This window comes from Macrobrachium nipponense, chromosome 46, assembly GCF_015104395.2.
Source record: "Macrobrachium nipponense isolate FS-2020 chromosome 46, ASM1510439v2, whole genome shotgun sequence".
Taxonomy (NCBI): Eukaryota; Metazoa; Arthropoda; class Malacostraca; order Decapoda; family Palaemonidae; genus Macrobrachium; species Macrobrachium nipponense.
The window spans coordinates 28498467-28513057 of NC_061106.1; the positions used below are offsets into that span (position 1 = coordinate 28498467).

Genomic DNA, 14591 nt, shown 5'->3' on the forward strand with positions numbered 1-14591 from the left:
GCTCCCGCAAAGAACTTTAGCCTGGCTCCGACAGGCATCTGAAGGACTTTCTTTTCATTTAGAGGTTTTAGGTTTGAAGGAACCTCTTCCTCTTGCAAGTCCTCTCCCTCGAGGAGCAGCTCTCGAGAGGAGCGCTCCGAAAGGGTTTAACCTTCCTAGGATGTCGTCCCGACGACGACGTGATAGGGACTGCAGGAACGTCTAGAAGACTGGGCCAAGAGATCCTGGGTAGCCTTCTCTTGTAGGCTCACTGCCAGGTCCCTTACCATAGCCTGGGGGGAAGAGATGGCTCGAAAGAGGTGCAAAGAGAAGTTCTGCTTTCTGCGATGCAGAAACAGACTTCGCTGTGAAATTGCATAATAGCGCTCTCTTCTTGAGGAAAGCAGTGCCGAAATGAGACACTAACTCTTCCGAACCATCCCTGACGGCCTTGTCCATGCATGACAACACATTGGACAGCTCCCCCAGACTCAAAGAATCAGGACTCCTAGATTGAAGATCCAGGGCTCCTAGGCACCAGTCTAGGAAGTTAAAGACTTCCAGAGTCTTTAACAGACCTTTCATGTGATGGTCTATCTCCGTGGGTGTCCAAGAAATCTTCGCGGACGACAAAAGGGATCTCTTCTGGGCGTCTACCGACTAGCAAAGTCCCCTTGGGAAGAGGACGGGATCTTAATTCCTACTTCCGATTTGGTCTCATACAAATGCCGCCTCTCCCACTCAGCCTTGAAGGAGGAAGGGCGAAAGTCGATTTGCCCTGATCCTTCCGACGTTCCATCCAGTCCTGCAATTTCTTGAATGCTCTCTTAGTGGATAAGGAAGTCTTCATCTCCACCACTTCCGAAACCTTGCCCGACTTCGAAGAGGAAAACTGAGAGGGCGGAGACTTAGGCGCTGCAGGCTGGAACTTTTCCCCAAACAAGGAACGTAAAAGTCGTACCAGCACCTTGTAGTCGGAAACCGACGAAGCTGACGGCTGTTCTTCCTCCACTGAGTCAGCCGGACTACTATGTTTCTCCTTCCTCCCGAAGAGGCAAAGGAGATAGAACCTCTGGAGAGGGAACGTGCGCACCCGCGGGTCTAGCCTTCAACAAAGGCTTCCGAGGAAGACTAACATCCGCCTCTTGAAAGCGACCGACCTTCTGTCGATTCTTTAGAGCTTGAACCACGAAGAGCTTCCTGGCCTCGCTGCGCGTCAAGAGAGGAAACTCTAAGTCTCTCTCGAGGAGCGTCCTTACGCTTGACGCTCAAGCGTCCAGCTTTCGCTATCAAAGCGTCCTTCTGAGCGCTCTCAAAGCCTTCTCCACAGGCAAAGCGTCAAACAAACAAAGCCACCCGACGAGCGGTCCTGCCGAGCGTCTTCAAACGCGTCCTCCAAGGCGTCCTGTCGAGCATCCTCAAAGGCGTCCTGACGCGCTGGTCGGAGACAGCGACGAACGAGGAGACAGAGAAGGAGACTGCCTCGTCCTCTTGACAGGCAGTCTAGCGTCCTTCCTTCGCTTAGGCTCAACTGCTGCTGGGCGAGTCTTCAGAGCCATTAAGGTCGACAATTGGTCTTGAAGCGACGCAAGAATACTCTTCGTAGGTGAAGAACCGAGAGGAGGTGAAGGGCTGCGCCTGCGAGGAAGACGAGGGGCGGGGGGGTTGGGGGGACGCCTCCTTCCTTCTCCCAGGAACAGCAACCTGCCTCTCCGAGGCGCGCGAGGAAGCGCTTCTCAGCCGTCGTCCTCGGACACGTCCTACCTCTCTTCTGAGGAGGAAACGCGTCATACGACGCAGGCGACGACCGCAACGAGAGCGAGAGAGGGGACGTAAAGCGTCCTCCCTAGGAAAAGTCCTTTTCAACGGACCGTGAGTCACTCCGAGCGCTCCACCCCTTGCGCGGGGAGGCGCCTCGGAGGACGAAAATCAGTCCATTTAGGATGCGAGCCTGAGCACGCTCCTTGGCATGCCTGGGAAGTAGCACAGGTCCTGCCGAAGGGACGCCAGATCGGTGGGGAGCCCCCGTAACCCTCTTGCGGCTTTCGAACCATGCCCACTCCCTGAGGTCTGGGAGTCCGACAGAGGTCTAGACCTAGAGGCCATTATGGGGCCGATCTGACGCCCCCCTCCACATAAACACTAAGGGGCACGATCACACACACTTTAGTCGAGCCGTTTTCAAGGGCCAACACTTTGGACTCTAGAGTGCGCAATGACTCTAGAATCAGAGAAAGGGCATTACCTTCTCCAGACACAGAACTAGGGCCCTCAGGCAACAACACAGGATTAGGTGAAGCAAATTCTACTGGTGTTAATATAGGCGAAATGTTACTTCCCTTACCTTTCGTAGAACCGCTTTTAGAGAAGACCTCCTGATCCTATCGCGTTCTAGCTTACGCCGATAGGATTCATACACCTTCCATTCATCCTCAGTCAAACTTTTGCATTCAATGCAACGATCAACTAGCAAACAAACATGCCCCCTACACCCCATACATACTGGGTGGGGGGTCTACCGATGATTTCGGTAGCCTCACCTTGCAATCACTCCTCACACACATCTGAAGCTCATGAACTTGATCCCGACATCACGTTCATACAAAAGCCAATCCAAAAATCCAAAAAAAAACAGTCCACTATCGCGTATGCCAATCCAACAATCCAGAGTCAAAACCAAAAGTCAATCCAGATACTTATAACGAGTTAAATCCAAAAAATCCTGGGCGGAGGTCGTGTAAACAGGTGTTTACCGACCGGCGACGAAAAAAATATGAATAGAAAATGGGAATGGTTCCTGATATCCGCCTCCCAGCGGCGGGAATGGGTACTACCACCTGGCCGCCCACTGCGTGTGCCGCGAGTTTTGAAATTCTGTCGGACTTCGGAGAATACAGCTATAATATAGATCTGCCAAGTAAGTTTCATGAACAAAACTTCATTTTAATGTATGACACTTACCTTGCAGGTATATATATAGTGATTGACACATTTGGAGGTGGGTCAAAGACAGCAACATTATTAGAGTATATTATTAAAATATTATTATTAAAACTCTAGGTTCCTTACCTGCTAAGGTAGCTGACTTCATAGGTCCTTGCCTCTAAGCCTGCTTAAACCTTAGGAGCTCTCAACAAGGAAGTGTCCTGTATGTTGAAGAAGCTAAGACTGGAACTGACAACTGGACGTGACCAATGTGTTGACAGAACCGTATAGCCCTCTTATGCCACGGCATTCAAGCTAGTAATAGATCATTTACCTGAACTACACACACACCATACCAAGATAATACTCACAAGACTGATAAAAGTACCGAACACTTTTGTTCTCAGACGACCAAAACACAAACACCATCACCTATAAAATCAAACTAGCTTAAAAAGAAGGTTTATGGGTAGTAGGGGTAACTCCTTTTTTGCCCAATACTGTACCAGAGGACACGTATGGACTAGCGTCTGACAATTATCAAAGGTTGTCTGAATATCCCTAAGAATTAATGAGACGCAAATATTGAATTAGTTCTCCAATATGTGGATTCAATAATTTCCTTGAGGGCTAAATTCTTTTTAAAAGCTAATGAAGTCGCAACTGCCCTGACTTCATGAGCCTTCACTTTCAAAATACCAAAGCTCTGCTCTTGACACAACATATGAGCTTCTCTAATCAACTCTCTCATGAAGAAGGCTAGAGCGTTCTTCGTCATGGGTCTACTGGGGTCTTTAACTGAACACCACAGAGCATCAGAATTCCCTCTGATCTCTCTTGTTCTTTCCATATAAAAACGCAATGCTCTCACTGGGCAGAGAACTCTTTCTTGCTCGTGACCCACTAACTCTGACAGACCCAAACAAAACTTCAAAGGATCTTGCCAAGGATTAGCTGGATTCTCATTTCTTGGCCAAGAAACCTTCTTGGAATGACACACGCATTGCGCCATGTCTCCAATCCCACCTTCTTCGATATGGCCTGAAGCTCACTAGCTCTTTTTAGCCGTTTGCCAAAGCGACTAAAAAACAGAATATTTTTCTTAGCAACATCTCTCAGAGAGGATTTCTCTAAAGGCTCGAATTTGCTAGAGGTTAAATACTTCAAGACAACATCGAGGTTCCAAGCAGGTGGCCTGCATTGGGGTTGTTTCTTGGTACCAAATGACCTAATCAGATCTCTAAGGTCTAAGTTATTCGAGATGTCTAGATCTCTGTGTCTAAACACTGAGGTTAGCATACTTTTTATAACCTTTGATTGTCGAAACTGACAAACCCAATTCCTTCCTCAAGTTATAGAAGGAAGTCTGCGATTTGGGTCACAAGAGGTACTGGATGAAGACACTTTCCTGTTCTTACACCACTTCCGGAAATTCTCCCACTTCGACTGATATACTGTGATTGGAGTTCTTCTGGCTCTAGCCACTGCACTGGCCACCTCTCTAGAATATCCCCTCGCTCTGACAAGACTTTCGATAGTCTGAACGCAGTCAGACCCAGAGCGAGGGTATTCTTGTGAAACCTGTCGAAGTGGGGTTGTCTGAGTAAATCTACTCTTAAAGGAAGAGTCCTTGGCGTATCTATTGTCCATTCCAGTACCTCTGTGAACCAACTTTGGGCCGGCCAAAACGGGGCTATTAGGTCATCCTCGTTCCTTGCTCTCCCTGAACTTCTTCATAACTTCCCATACCTTGAACGGAGGAAAAGCGTACACATCTAGGTTTGTCCAATCCATCAGGAATGCATCGACCGCCACTGCTTCCTGATCTGGAACCGGAGAGCAATAGGTTGGTAACCTTTTTGTTCTGGCTGTCGCAAACAGATCTACTACCGGACGGCCCCACAACTTCCACAGGCTCTGGCAAAACCTCCATGTGCAACGTCCACTCCGTCGAGAGAAGTTGTTCTCTTCTGCTCAACAGGTCCGCACTCACATTTTTCTCTCCTTGTATAAACCTGGTGAGCAGCACGACGCTTTCCTCTTCCGCCCAAAGCAGAACTTCCTTTGCCAGCTTGTTGTAAAGGGGAAAAGAATGAGTCCCTCCTTGTTTGCGGATGTAATGCCAGAGCCGTGGTGTTGTCCGAGTTGATCTGCACTGTCCTTGTCTCGAATCAACTCTCTGAAGTGCTTCAAGGCCAAGAAAATTGCCATCAGTTCCTTCCTGTTTATGTGCCAACTTGTTTCTTCCTTGCTCCAAAGTCCCAACACCTCTTGAGGGCCTAATGTCGCTCCCCAACCCGCGTCCGACGCGTCGGAATACAAGATGAGGTCTGGGCTCTTCTGCTGAAGCGACATCCCTCTTGCTAACCTGCCTGGAGTTAGCCACCACTTTAATTCCTCCTTCACTTCGGCAGGAATTAGAAACTGGAAGGAATCCGGTTGCAATTTTCTTGGCCATGAATCCTTCAGGAAAAACTGTAGAGGTTCTCTAATGTGCAGTCTTCCTAAAGAAATCAACCTCTCTAGCGAAGAGAGTGTGCCCAGTAGACTCATCCACTCTCTTGCTGAGCATCGGTCTTTCTTTAGAAAGTCCTGCACCTTCCGAATGCATAGGGCTTGCCTTTCGGGGGACGGAAAAGCCCGAAAAGTCACTGACGATATCTGAATCCCCAAATAAACTATCTGTTGTTGGGGATTCAATTGAGACTTTCCCATGTTTACCACAAGACCTAGGTCTTTTGCTAAGTTCAATGTTTGATTCAAGTCCTCCAGACATTGACTTCTTGATTGGGATCTTATCAACCAGTCGTCCAGATAAAAAGACACTCTGATCCCTCTTAAGTGCAACCATCTTGCCACATTGGACATCATCCTCGTGAACACTTGGGGGGCTGTGCAAAGGCCGAAGCACAGGGCCTTGAACTGAAAGACCCTGTCCTGAATCACAAACCTTAAATACTTCCTGCTTCCTGGATGAATCGGAATATGAAAGTATGCGTCTTGTAAGTCCAGGGTCACCATCCAGTCCCCTGGACGTACCGCTGCCATACTGAATCGTTCGTCTCCATAGTGAACTTGGTCTTTTCTACGAAAAGATTAAGTTGACTTAACATCCAGAACTGGCCTCCAACCTCCCGAGGCCCGAGGACTTTGCAACCAAGGAACAACCGGTTGTAAAATCCCGGAGATTCCGTGATCCAGAACAGGCTCTATGGCTCCTTTCTCTAGCATGGAAGCTACTTGCTCCCACAGAGCTGCTTTCTTCACTAAATCGTTGTAATTTGCCCTGAGGGCTCTCGGAGATGTTGCGAGAGGAGGTCTCTTCAAGAAAGGAATCTTGTACCCTTCACGAGCTACGTTGACAGCCCAGGGATCTGCCTTCATGTTCTGCCAAACTTCCCAAAACCTTGAAGTCTGGCTCCCACTGTCGTCTGGAGGACTGATATCTCATTGTTTAGAGGTGGTCTTGGCTCCTCTTTTAGCAGGTACTCTCTTACCCCTAAAGGCGGGTCGAGCGAATGTTCTGCCTCGAAAGGGCTGTTGCGAAGGCCTAGTTTCCTTTGGAGTTTTCTTAACCAACTTGGATGGTAAGAAACTTCTTAACTGAAGACGAGAGAAGATCTTGAGTGGCCTTCTGAGAAAGGGAGAGAGCTATATCCCTAATCACCTCTGAAGGAAACAGCTGTTTCGAAAGGGAGAGAACAGCAACTCCGATTTCTGAGAGTTTGAAACCCCTTTTGAAGCGAAAGAACACAACAGCGATCTCTTCTTTAGTACTCCTGCTGTGAACAAAGAAGCCAGTTCATTCGTTCCGTCTCTCAGAGCCTTGTCCATGCAGGACATAATGCTCTTAGCTGCTTCCATATCCTGCGAATCTTCTTCTTCTAGGGAGTTCACCAGTGCTCCCAAAGACCAATCTAGGAAATTGAAGACTTCGAAAGTCCTAAAAATCCCTTTAAAAAGATGGTCAAACTCGGACGAAGTCCACCAGACCTTAGCAGACTGTAACGCCTGTCTGCGTGAGCATGTCTACTATACTGAGAAGTCCCCCTGGGAGGAGGCAGGTACTCCCAGGCCTAGACTTTCTCCAGTAGCGTACCATACTCCTGACTTCGATGCTAACTTAGCTGGTGGAAAAGCGAAAGAGTATTTCCCCGCTTCTTTCTTATCCTTCATCCAGTCATTCACACGTTGAAGGGCCTTCCTTCGCAGAAATTGATAGAGTCATCTTAAGGAAGAGGACTTCTTTGGAGTCCTAGTCTTGGAAAACTGCGATAAGGGGAGATAAGGAAGCTGTTGGTTTGAATTCCCCTTCAAAAACAATAGAGAGAAGACGTGAAGTCAGAATCTTGTAATCTGAAGAAGGTTCCGTATTCTTTTCCTCAACTAAATCCAAATCCTCTTCTGCTAAGAAGAAATGTTCTTGCAGATCACTGTCGTGTTGACGCTTCGCTGACGGAATAACGTCCTGCCGCCTGCGTCCTGCGGCTAACGAAGAATCGGCATCCTGCCGCTTGCGTCCTGCGTCCATCGTAGACACATCTGCTTCCTGCCGCCTGCGTCTTGCGTCCACAATTGATCCCGAGTCCTAACGTTTGCGTCCTGTTTCTTCCGAAACCTTTTTCTTCTTCCTGCGTTCTGCTGTCCTGAATAACCAAGCGATCGCCCGTCCTCGTAGCGCCAGTGCGTCCTGCGTCCTCGGCGAACGCGCCCTTGTCTTCCTTCTTTAGAAGACTTAACGGGAAGGAAATCGTCCTTCCGCCTCGAAGATGCTGCACAGGAGCATCCCAAGACTTCACAAGAACTGCCAGCTTAGACTGCACCCTTTCCCTTAAGAAACCCTTCGTACTATCTTCCTGAATGGCAGAGGACGAAGGAGGAGGATTACGAGCAGGACTGCGACGTAACGGAGAGCGATCTTGTACTCTACCGACGGAGAGAGACGAGGGGAAGACAAACAAGAAGATGGAGGATGAGTCTCTCATCGAAATCCAAGGACGAGAAGGCCGTACTAAGTCGTCTTTAGCACGAAAGATCCTCTTCCTCTTGATCGGAACTGCGTCCCCGTCTTCCGAGGTAGGACAAAAACCTCAGGACTACTCAGAGCCTCACGATCTTGAGCATGTCTCTCGAGAGCGGTCAATGTCCTGAAAGTCCTCTTGAGGGGGCGAGACACAACTGAATACCAACGTTCCCGCTCAGAAGTCGAACCATCCGAGGACGCACACTTCCCAGTTACGCCTTTTTTCTGCGGCGAACTGCAACAGCCTGGGAACTTGCAACAGGACTGTTCGAAGGGATGCCTGACCGCGACAAAACCTCTCTCGCCTCCCTTCGACTGTCGACATGCCTTCTCCCTTGGGTCTGGGAGCTTGACAGAGGTCTAGGTCTAGGAGCACGAGAGAGACGATCAGACGCCCCCTCCACTACACTTTCACTGTCATCAAAAGCACTAACTTTATCCGTAAGTTGCTGTATCTGGTCGCCCATGGACGCAAGGGCAGCGAACACCTTCACAATCTGTGTATTCGTTCGCCTCCTCCGATACAGCAGCGGGCGCAGGAGATACCTGGGGAGAAGGAACTACCAATTCTACTTTTAGTTAGAAGGAGCTGGAGGGAGGTAAATACATTCACTCCTTTTGCTAGAAGAATTCGACTTCTCACTACGAGAAACAGATCTCCTTACACGATCTTTCTCAAGCCTTTCAACAAAATTTATTTCATAAATATCTTCCATTCCCTTCTCTGATAAATTCTCACATTCAAAACACCTATTCTCCCAAGTACACACATTCTCTCTACACTTCTTACAAATAGTATGAGGGTCGACTGAAGCTTTCGGCACCTTACCTTACACCCTTCCCCTCTTTTACACAAACTCTAAACATACTTCCAGTATCAGACATCTTTAAAGAACAATCCAAAGCGAATGCCAAGCTAACGTTTCCGAGTACAATACCAAAAAATCCATGAAAAGTCAGCAACGAGAATGAAAATCCTAGCAGGGAACCACCAACAATGTTGCCGGTTCGGCTGCAAGAGAAAATCTGGCCCAATTGGGAACGGTTTTCCTACGCTAGCGGCACGGTAACGGGGTGGTGGTTGCCTGAACTACTAATAGGTTACTAGCGTTTGCCGCGAGTTTTTGAAAACTTCTGCCAGGTGGAACAGAGAATATAGCTATATATATACCTGCCAGGTAAGTGTCATACATTAAAATGTTTTTGGTGCTTTGGTGATGACAGTATGGAGCTTCACTTTGACATTTCGAATTGGATATGTTCAGCGAAACAATTCAGTTTGACAATTATTACTACTGTCACTGATCTTCTAGTGCCATACCTAAGATTAGCAAACTGGTAAATGGATATGGCTAACTACCACACCTACAGCAAGTCAAGAGCACAATACGGCGCCAATGACAGAATCTGACGTACCCCCACCACACTATACCTATGTTACTTGTATGGCAGGAAGTCTAAAATTGACGCATGCGCAATTCACAGCCTTACCAATATCTATCGCAATCAGTATACGGCTGCCGCACCTATTCTGTGCCTAATTTTTTCAAGTGATCATATTGCGATTTACTATATCCTCCTGGCTTGTCAACAACACTCTTAGGCTATTTATTTCCCCCACCTCAAAACCTAAGTTTCCCCCTGAGGCCTCCAAAATTGTTCTACTTCAGTCTAAGCTATGGAAAAGGAAAGAGAAAAACTGAAATCAGTGTCTGATACCTAGGGGGGAACACCGCAGTGAAGCCATCGTCATTGCGTGGCTCAGCCTTATTCACACGATATTTAATTGATGAAACAAGAATACAATTACATCTTTAAGCATACCATTCAAAAGATTGAAGTTTCGTCATAATGTGATATATGAAAGCGCCATATGAACTAAAATAAGCACATGAGGTCTTCGTAAAATATGTTTTCAAGGCAGTTCTGAAATCCAATATGGCGGCAACCGCGTGACGTGCCGTTTGTAACCACAGCCAAGCCACCATCTTTCCCAGCCTTCCCAGCACTCATTTGAACGAAGTTAGCGTATATATGTAACGTTTATTGATTGCAGTTGTAATCAGCACAATAAAACAACATTTTGTTGGCTATACGTATTAGTGAAAGTATGAAACTTCTTATTCCCGGGGTCATGGTTTGAAATGAAATTCATTTTTACCTTGTAATCGGCGGTTTTATCCTTACTACCATCACAACTGAAACTCCGCAGTGCTTATTTGATTGTAATTATACATGTTTTGGTCTTAATTCACTCCAAATTGCACTTGAACTACGTTGCGGTTTCTGGTTCCTAAGCGCTCACTCCACAAACAGTTACGGGCAGCACACGAGTACACGGTTTATGAGGTGCAAAGCTTTATTCCCTTAATTGTTTACTTTATTTATTATTTAGTTTAACTTTACTTTGTTACTTCAAAATGTTTATTTAATTCATGTCTATTATCCCTTTTTTGCAACCAAATTAACCCCCCAAAATTACAGATATTTCTGAAGTACATACAAGCAGACGACGCCAAAATGACTAATCGTTGCCAATCTAGTGGAGCTTCACACATACCCCGATGCATCTACAAACTGTTTCCATGAATTCTAGTTGTCATAGAAATGCAATTATGATAAAATTGCTCTAAAATGTATATATACTACAAATAGATAAGCTAATTTCATTTATTCCCTGGTTTTGTGTAAGTTTTATACCCAATTTGGAGTGTAAACATATACCAATTGGCAACACTGATAAACAATTTGAAGAGCGCGAACAACGCCGTAGGTACCGTTCACAAGCAAAACTGTTGATACTCGAGTCAGGAATCTAGTTACTTTTTCAACAAAGAATATTTTCAAATTAATAATCATGAATAGGTAAAAATATTTATGCAATTCATGACCTCATACTGCCGTTTAACTATTTATTTAAATAATTATCTAGTGCACGTGTCTTCTTCTTCTTCTACCAAAAATCGTAGTTTCCTTAAAAAAGTAGTGGTTGGAAGTCGTTGTTTGCTATTTTTGTGAAGAAAGTGCCCCAGCGTCTATGGGTACAAGTGGTGTGCGGATTTAGCACATGGAATGGGAAGTTTACCGACACAAGCGACTCCGCAAACATTAAGATGGCATCAATCTTCTGAATACTCCAAGTTGTAAGTAAAAATTTCGAAAGCATCATGGAGGTAGTGTGCACTGTGTATGGCCAGATTTTTCATTACCCTCTGTTTAATCTTAAAATATGGCCTTAATTTCTAACTTTGGAGAAAATACTTACTTCGAAAGGAGAGTAGAGGTCTCGGGAGATCTAGGGTACTTATCCGCGGCAGCCTAGACTATGGCAGTTGCGGTTTTTCTATGCAGTTTTACCTACCGAACAAGAATTTTAAGTAATATTTATTCGGACCACTGTAATTAACCCGCAGGGGCCAGTACTAAACACGGCGAAATACACTGGACGCCCCAATCCCTAGTGGATGTCGTATCCGCGGTTACATTTCTTGCAGTCCGTGTGGAGTGCTTCTGTAGAAATACCGAGGTCTCGAGTTCCTGCTCTCACCACCACAACTCACGACTGATGGACCATTCTCCTGTGTTCGGACATGTTAAAGTACTTTTTCGGAGGGTGGCTCGGTCAGTCCAGTCGGTTGTTTACCCTATAGTAATTCCTAGGTAGTGACAGTACGACAAAAGGTAAAGAAAAAAAAATAGGCACAGGATATTGGTACAGCAGCCATATCCCGATCGCGGTAGATATTGGTACGGCAGTGAATTGCGCATGCGTCAATTTCAGACTTCCTGCCGTACAAATAACATAGTGTGGTGGGGTGCGGCAGGTTCTGTCAGTGGTGCCGTATTGCGCTCTTGGCTTGCTGTAGGTACAGCAGTTAGCTGTATCCGTTTACCAGTTTGCTAATCATACTGTATTATGTGACCAGAGTTCCGCTTTTAGTAGGCGGGACAGTCCCGATTTTTTCAACATCTGTCCCCCTTTAGTTAGTTAGCAAAATTTTCCCCAACCCCCTTTTTATTTTTTTTTGCTTTTGTGAATTTGTCACGCTTTTTTGTACTACAAAAGCAAAACTATCCCAACTTTAATGGAAATAGTGCTGAAATTTTGTTTAATTTTGCCATTTCACTAGCTAGTAAATTCTATCGTCTTCTCCGACAGCTGCATTACCCAATGAAGTGAATTAAAAGAATATTGTAAAGTGTATACAGGCAGCCCTTTGCAACTGCCGATGTCGGGAAGAACAAAAAGGGCCGAGAAAGTCACCAAATGGTACGACTGGTAGGTATATATTTATTTATATGGTGATTATCCTCTTTGAATCTCCTCTGAGTTCTTTTCAGGGCCGATTCGATCGTTCGTGACCTACGTATATACACAATTTTTGAAAGTTTGAGTCTCATAGATGTCTATGCTTTTTTCAGCTCGTTAAAGCCTGAAAACATCTGTTTTTCAGGCAAAAAACTAATGTATTAGGGTAAAAAACCGCATGGTACAGTGGTGGACCATGTACGATCAATGTGTACAACCCCAAGAAAAGTACATTATAACGCGTCCTGACACCGGAGAAGAGGTCTTTAGCTCCGTTTCTCACCAACAACAAAACGTCGTGTCTGATGCCCATCTCCGATGTCAGGACGCGTTATAATTTTTTTTTTTTGGTACTTTTTCTGGGGTTGTACACATTGATCGTACATGGTCCACCCCTGTACCATGCGGTTTTTTACCTAGCCTATTCTGCGATTCATGCTGTTCTGTCACCATTTTTCTTGCTGTCACTGATAGGCCTCAGGCGGTAGTACACAAGGGTTCACACATGCGCAATTCACTGCCGTACCAATATCTAACGTGATCGGGGTATGGCTGCCGTACCAATATCCAGTCAGAAAAAAATAATACAAGGAAACCAGTTTTAAGATAAAAGGCTCAGCACTAAAATCTAGCTCCGGGTTAAGCCCAATGTGTTCGAAACTTTACTTTAGAAACCATCAGAAAATTGAGTTTTTTGTGAGCACAACGCTAGAAATGCATAAAACATTGAGATACATAGCCTGTATGAAAAAAGCGTGGTCATGTAACATGTTGGGACAGAGGTGTCACATTATCACCAAAATCATTCAATACCCTTAATACTATCTAACCAAGCAACCAAGCTTCCACCTGACAAACGCTAGGCTAATAGCCTAGGTCTCTAAAGCTCACCGGTAGCTCTACCTAGTACCTACAAGGTAAATCTAGCAAAAATCTAGGTAATCAAGCTAGGTACTATAGCTAGCTAGTAGGTATAGCTAGTACTAGGTAGGTACCTAACTAGGATTGGTAATGAACTCCATTAAAATAATAAACAACGTATAAAACAGTTAGTAATTCTACGCTTCTTTATAGATACAAAAGGAGCCAAACAAAGGTGTCATGCGTAACTATAGATAGATAAGGAATTCTAAGCGTATATTTCTGACCTTTTTTGGGGTGGTGGTGGAAATGACAGTAAGGCCGACTGCATTGTCCATTTTCGTGACTAGGACAGTTTATCCCAAGGAAATAACCACTTGTAGGAAGCATGCTAAAGCCAAAGGTTAACTGAGCTTGAAATTTTAAGAAAACGCTTCACAAAATACGACTGGTACTAAGTTAGTCACGAAAGCTAAAATGTAATCTTTTCTGTTTTGGTGTTGTTATTGCTGTGCCCATTCGAGTTAAAATGAAAACTTCTTATTTTCGTGAGTGACATTCTCGGTCACTCATTCTGGCTCATCTTGTAATTTTAAGAAGAAAACTTATTCGACAAAATCTAATTACGGACGAAAAATGTACCAAAGTTCAAAGGAAATTGTTTTCACTTTTATTTAATTTTTCCATAGGTTACAAAAGTGGATGCAGGAAAAAGCTGAAAATCAAAATGCGTACAGAAATTGTTATTTTCTTTCGTAACACGCAGTGCCCTTGATATTCACGTATTCATTGCCTCTTTAAAGACATGTTAGAACGCTTGTGGTCATTGTCTCGGCTGAGCCTGATATTTTATCACTCATCAATGAGTAGAAACAGCTAAATTTAATAACAAACCCTTTTTGCCACTGCACATTAATTTACGATCTTCGCTAGCTAGGATATTCTTCAATTAATATATTTGTGTAAAATGTGTAGTAAATACATATACAGTCTACGCATATGCAAGTTCACGCACAGATTTTGTAATGTTCTCGTGTTCATTTCCAGTTTTCCACACACACACACACACACACACACACACACACACGTGCGCGCGCGCGTATGTGAATGAAACTTATTTTTTACTCTAAATATTCATATCAAATATTAACCGCCTTTGTTTATTTTCATCATTTTTACGGTGTTTTGCTTGTGTGTTTACGTTCATTTCCAAGGAACTGGTGCTAAACATGACACCTATTTTTACGCGCAAAAAGAGGGACGCTGCATACCAGTTTTACCTTTCCTCAGGACAGATTATCTTTTATAGTAGCCTACTTACACTATCGGCCTGTCTGTAATGTTAGAAAGAAATAGATCTACCAAATCCAGAATGAAGTTAAATATAAAGCAGTATGTACTAGACTGCGCACAGAATATAGAGTTATGTTATCAATAGGCTTTAGAATTGCTACAAGATTAGCAGTCGTGTTAACATAGTTACCCTTAAAAGGT

The 14591-nt window shown here is 44.9% G+C and overlaps 1 protein-coding gene across 1 annotated transcript in view; it reads right to left on the reverse strand.

Moving 5' to 3' along the window:
* The window catches only part of LOC135214681 (serine/arginine repetitive matrix protein 2-like), a 222642-nt gene extending 209011 nt beyond the window's left edge, over nt 1-13631 (reverse strand). Inside the window, 1 exon segment of the mRNA XM_064249016.1 lies at nt 13385-13631. Coding sequence (XP_064105086.1) covers nt 13385-13487 — 103 coding nt within the window. The 5' untranslated portion in view covers nt 13488-13631.
* Between the last annotated feature and the right edge of the window lie 960 nt (nt 13632-14591).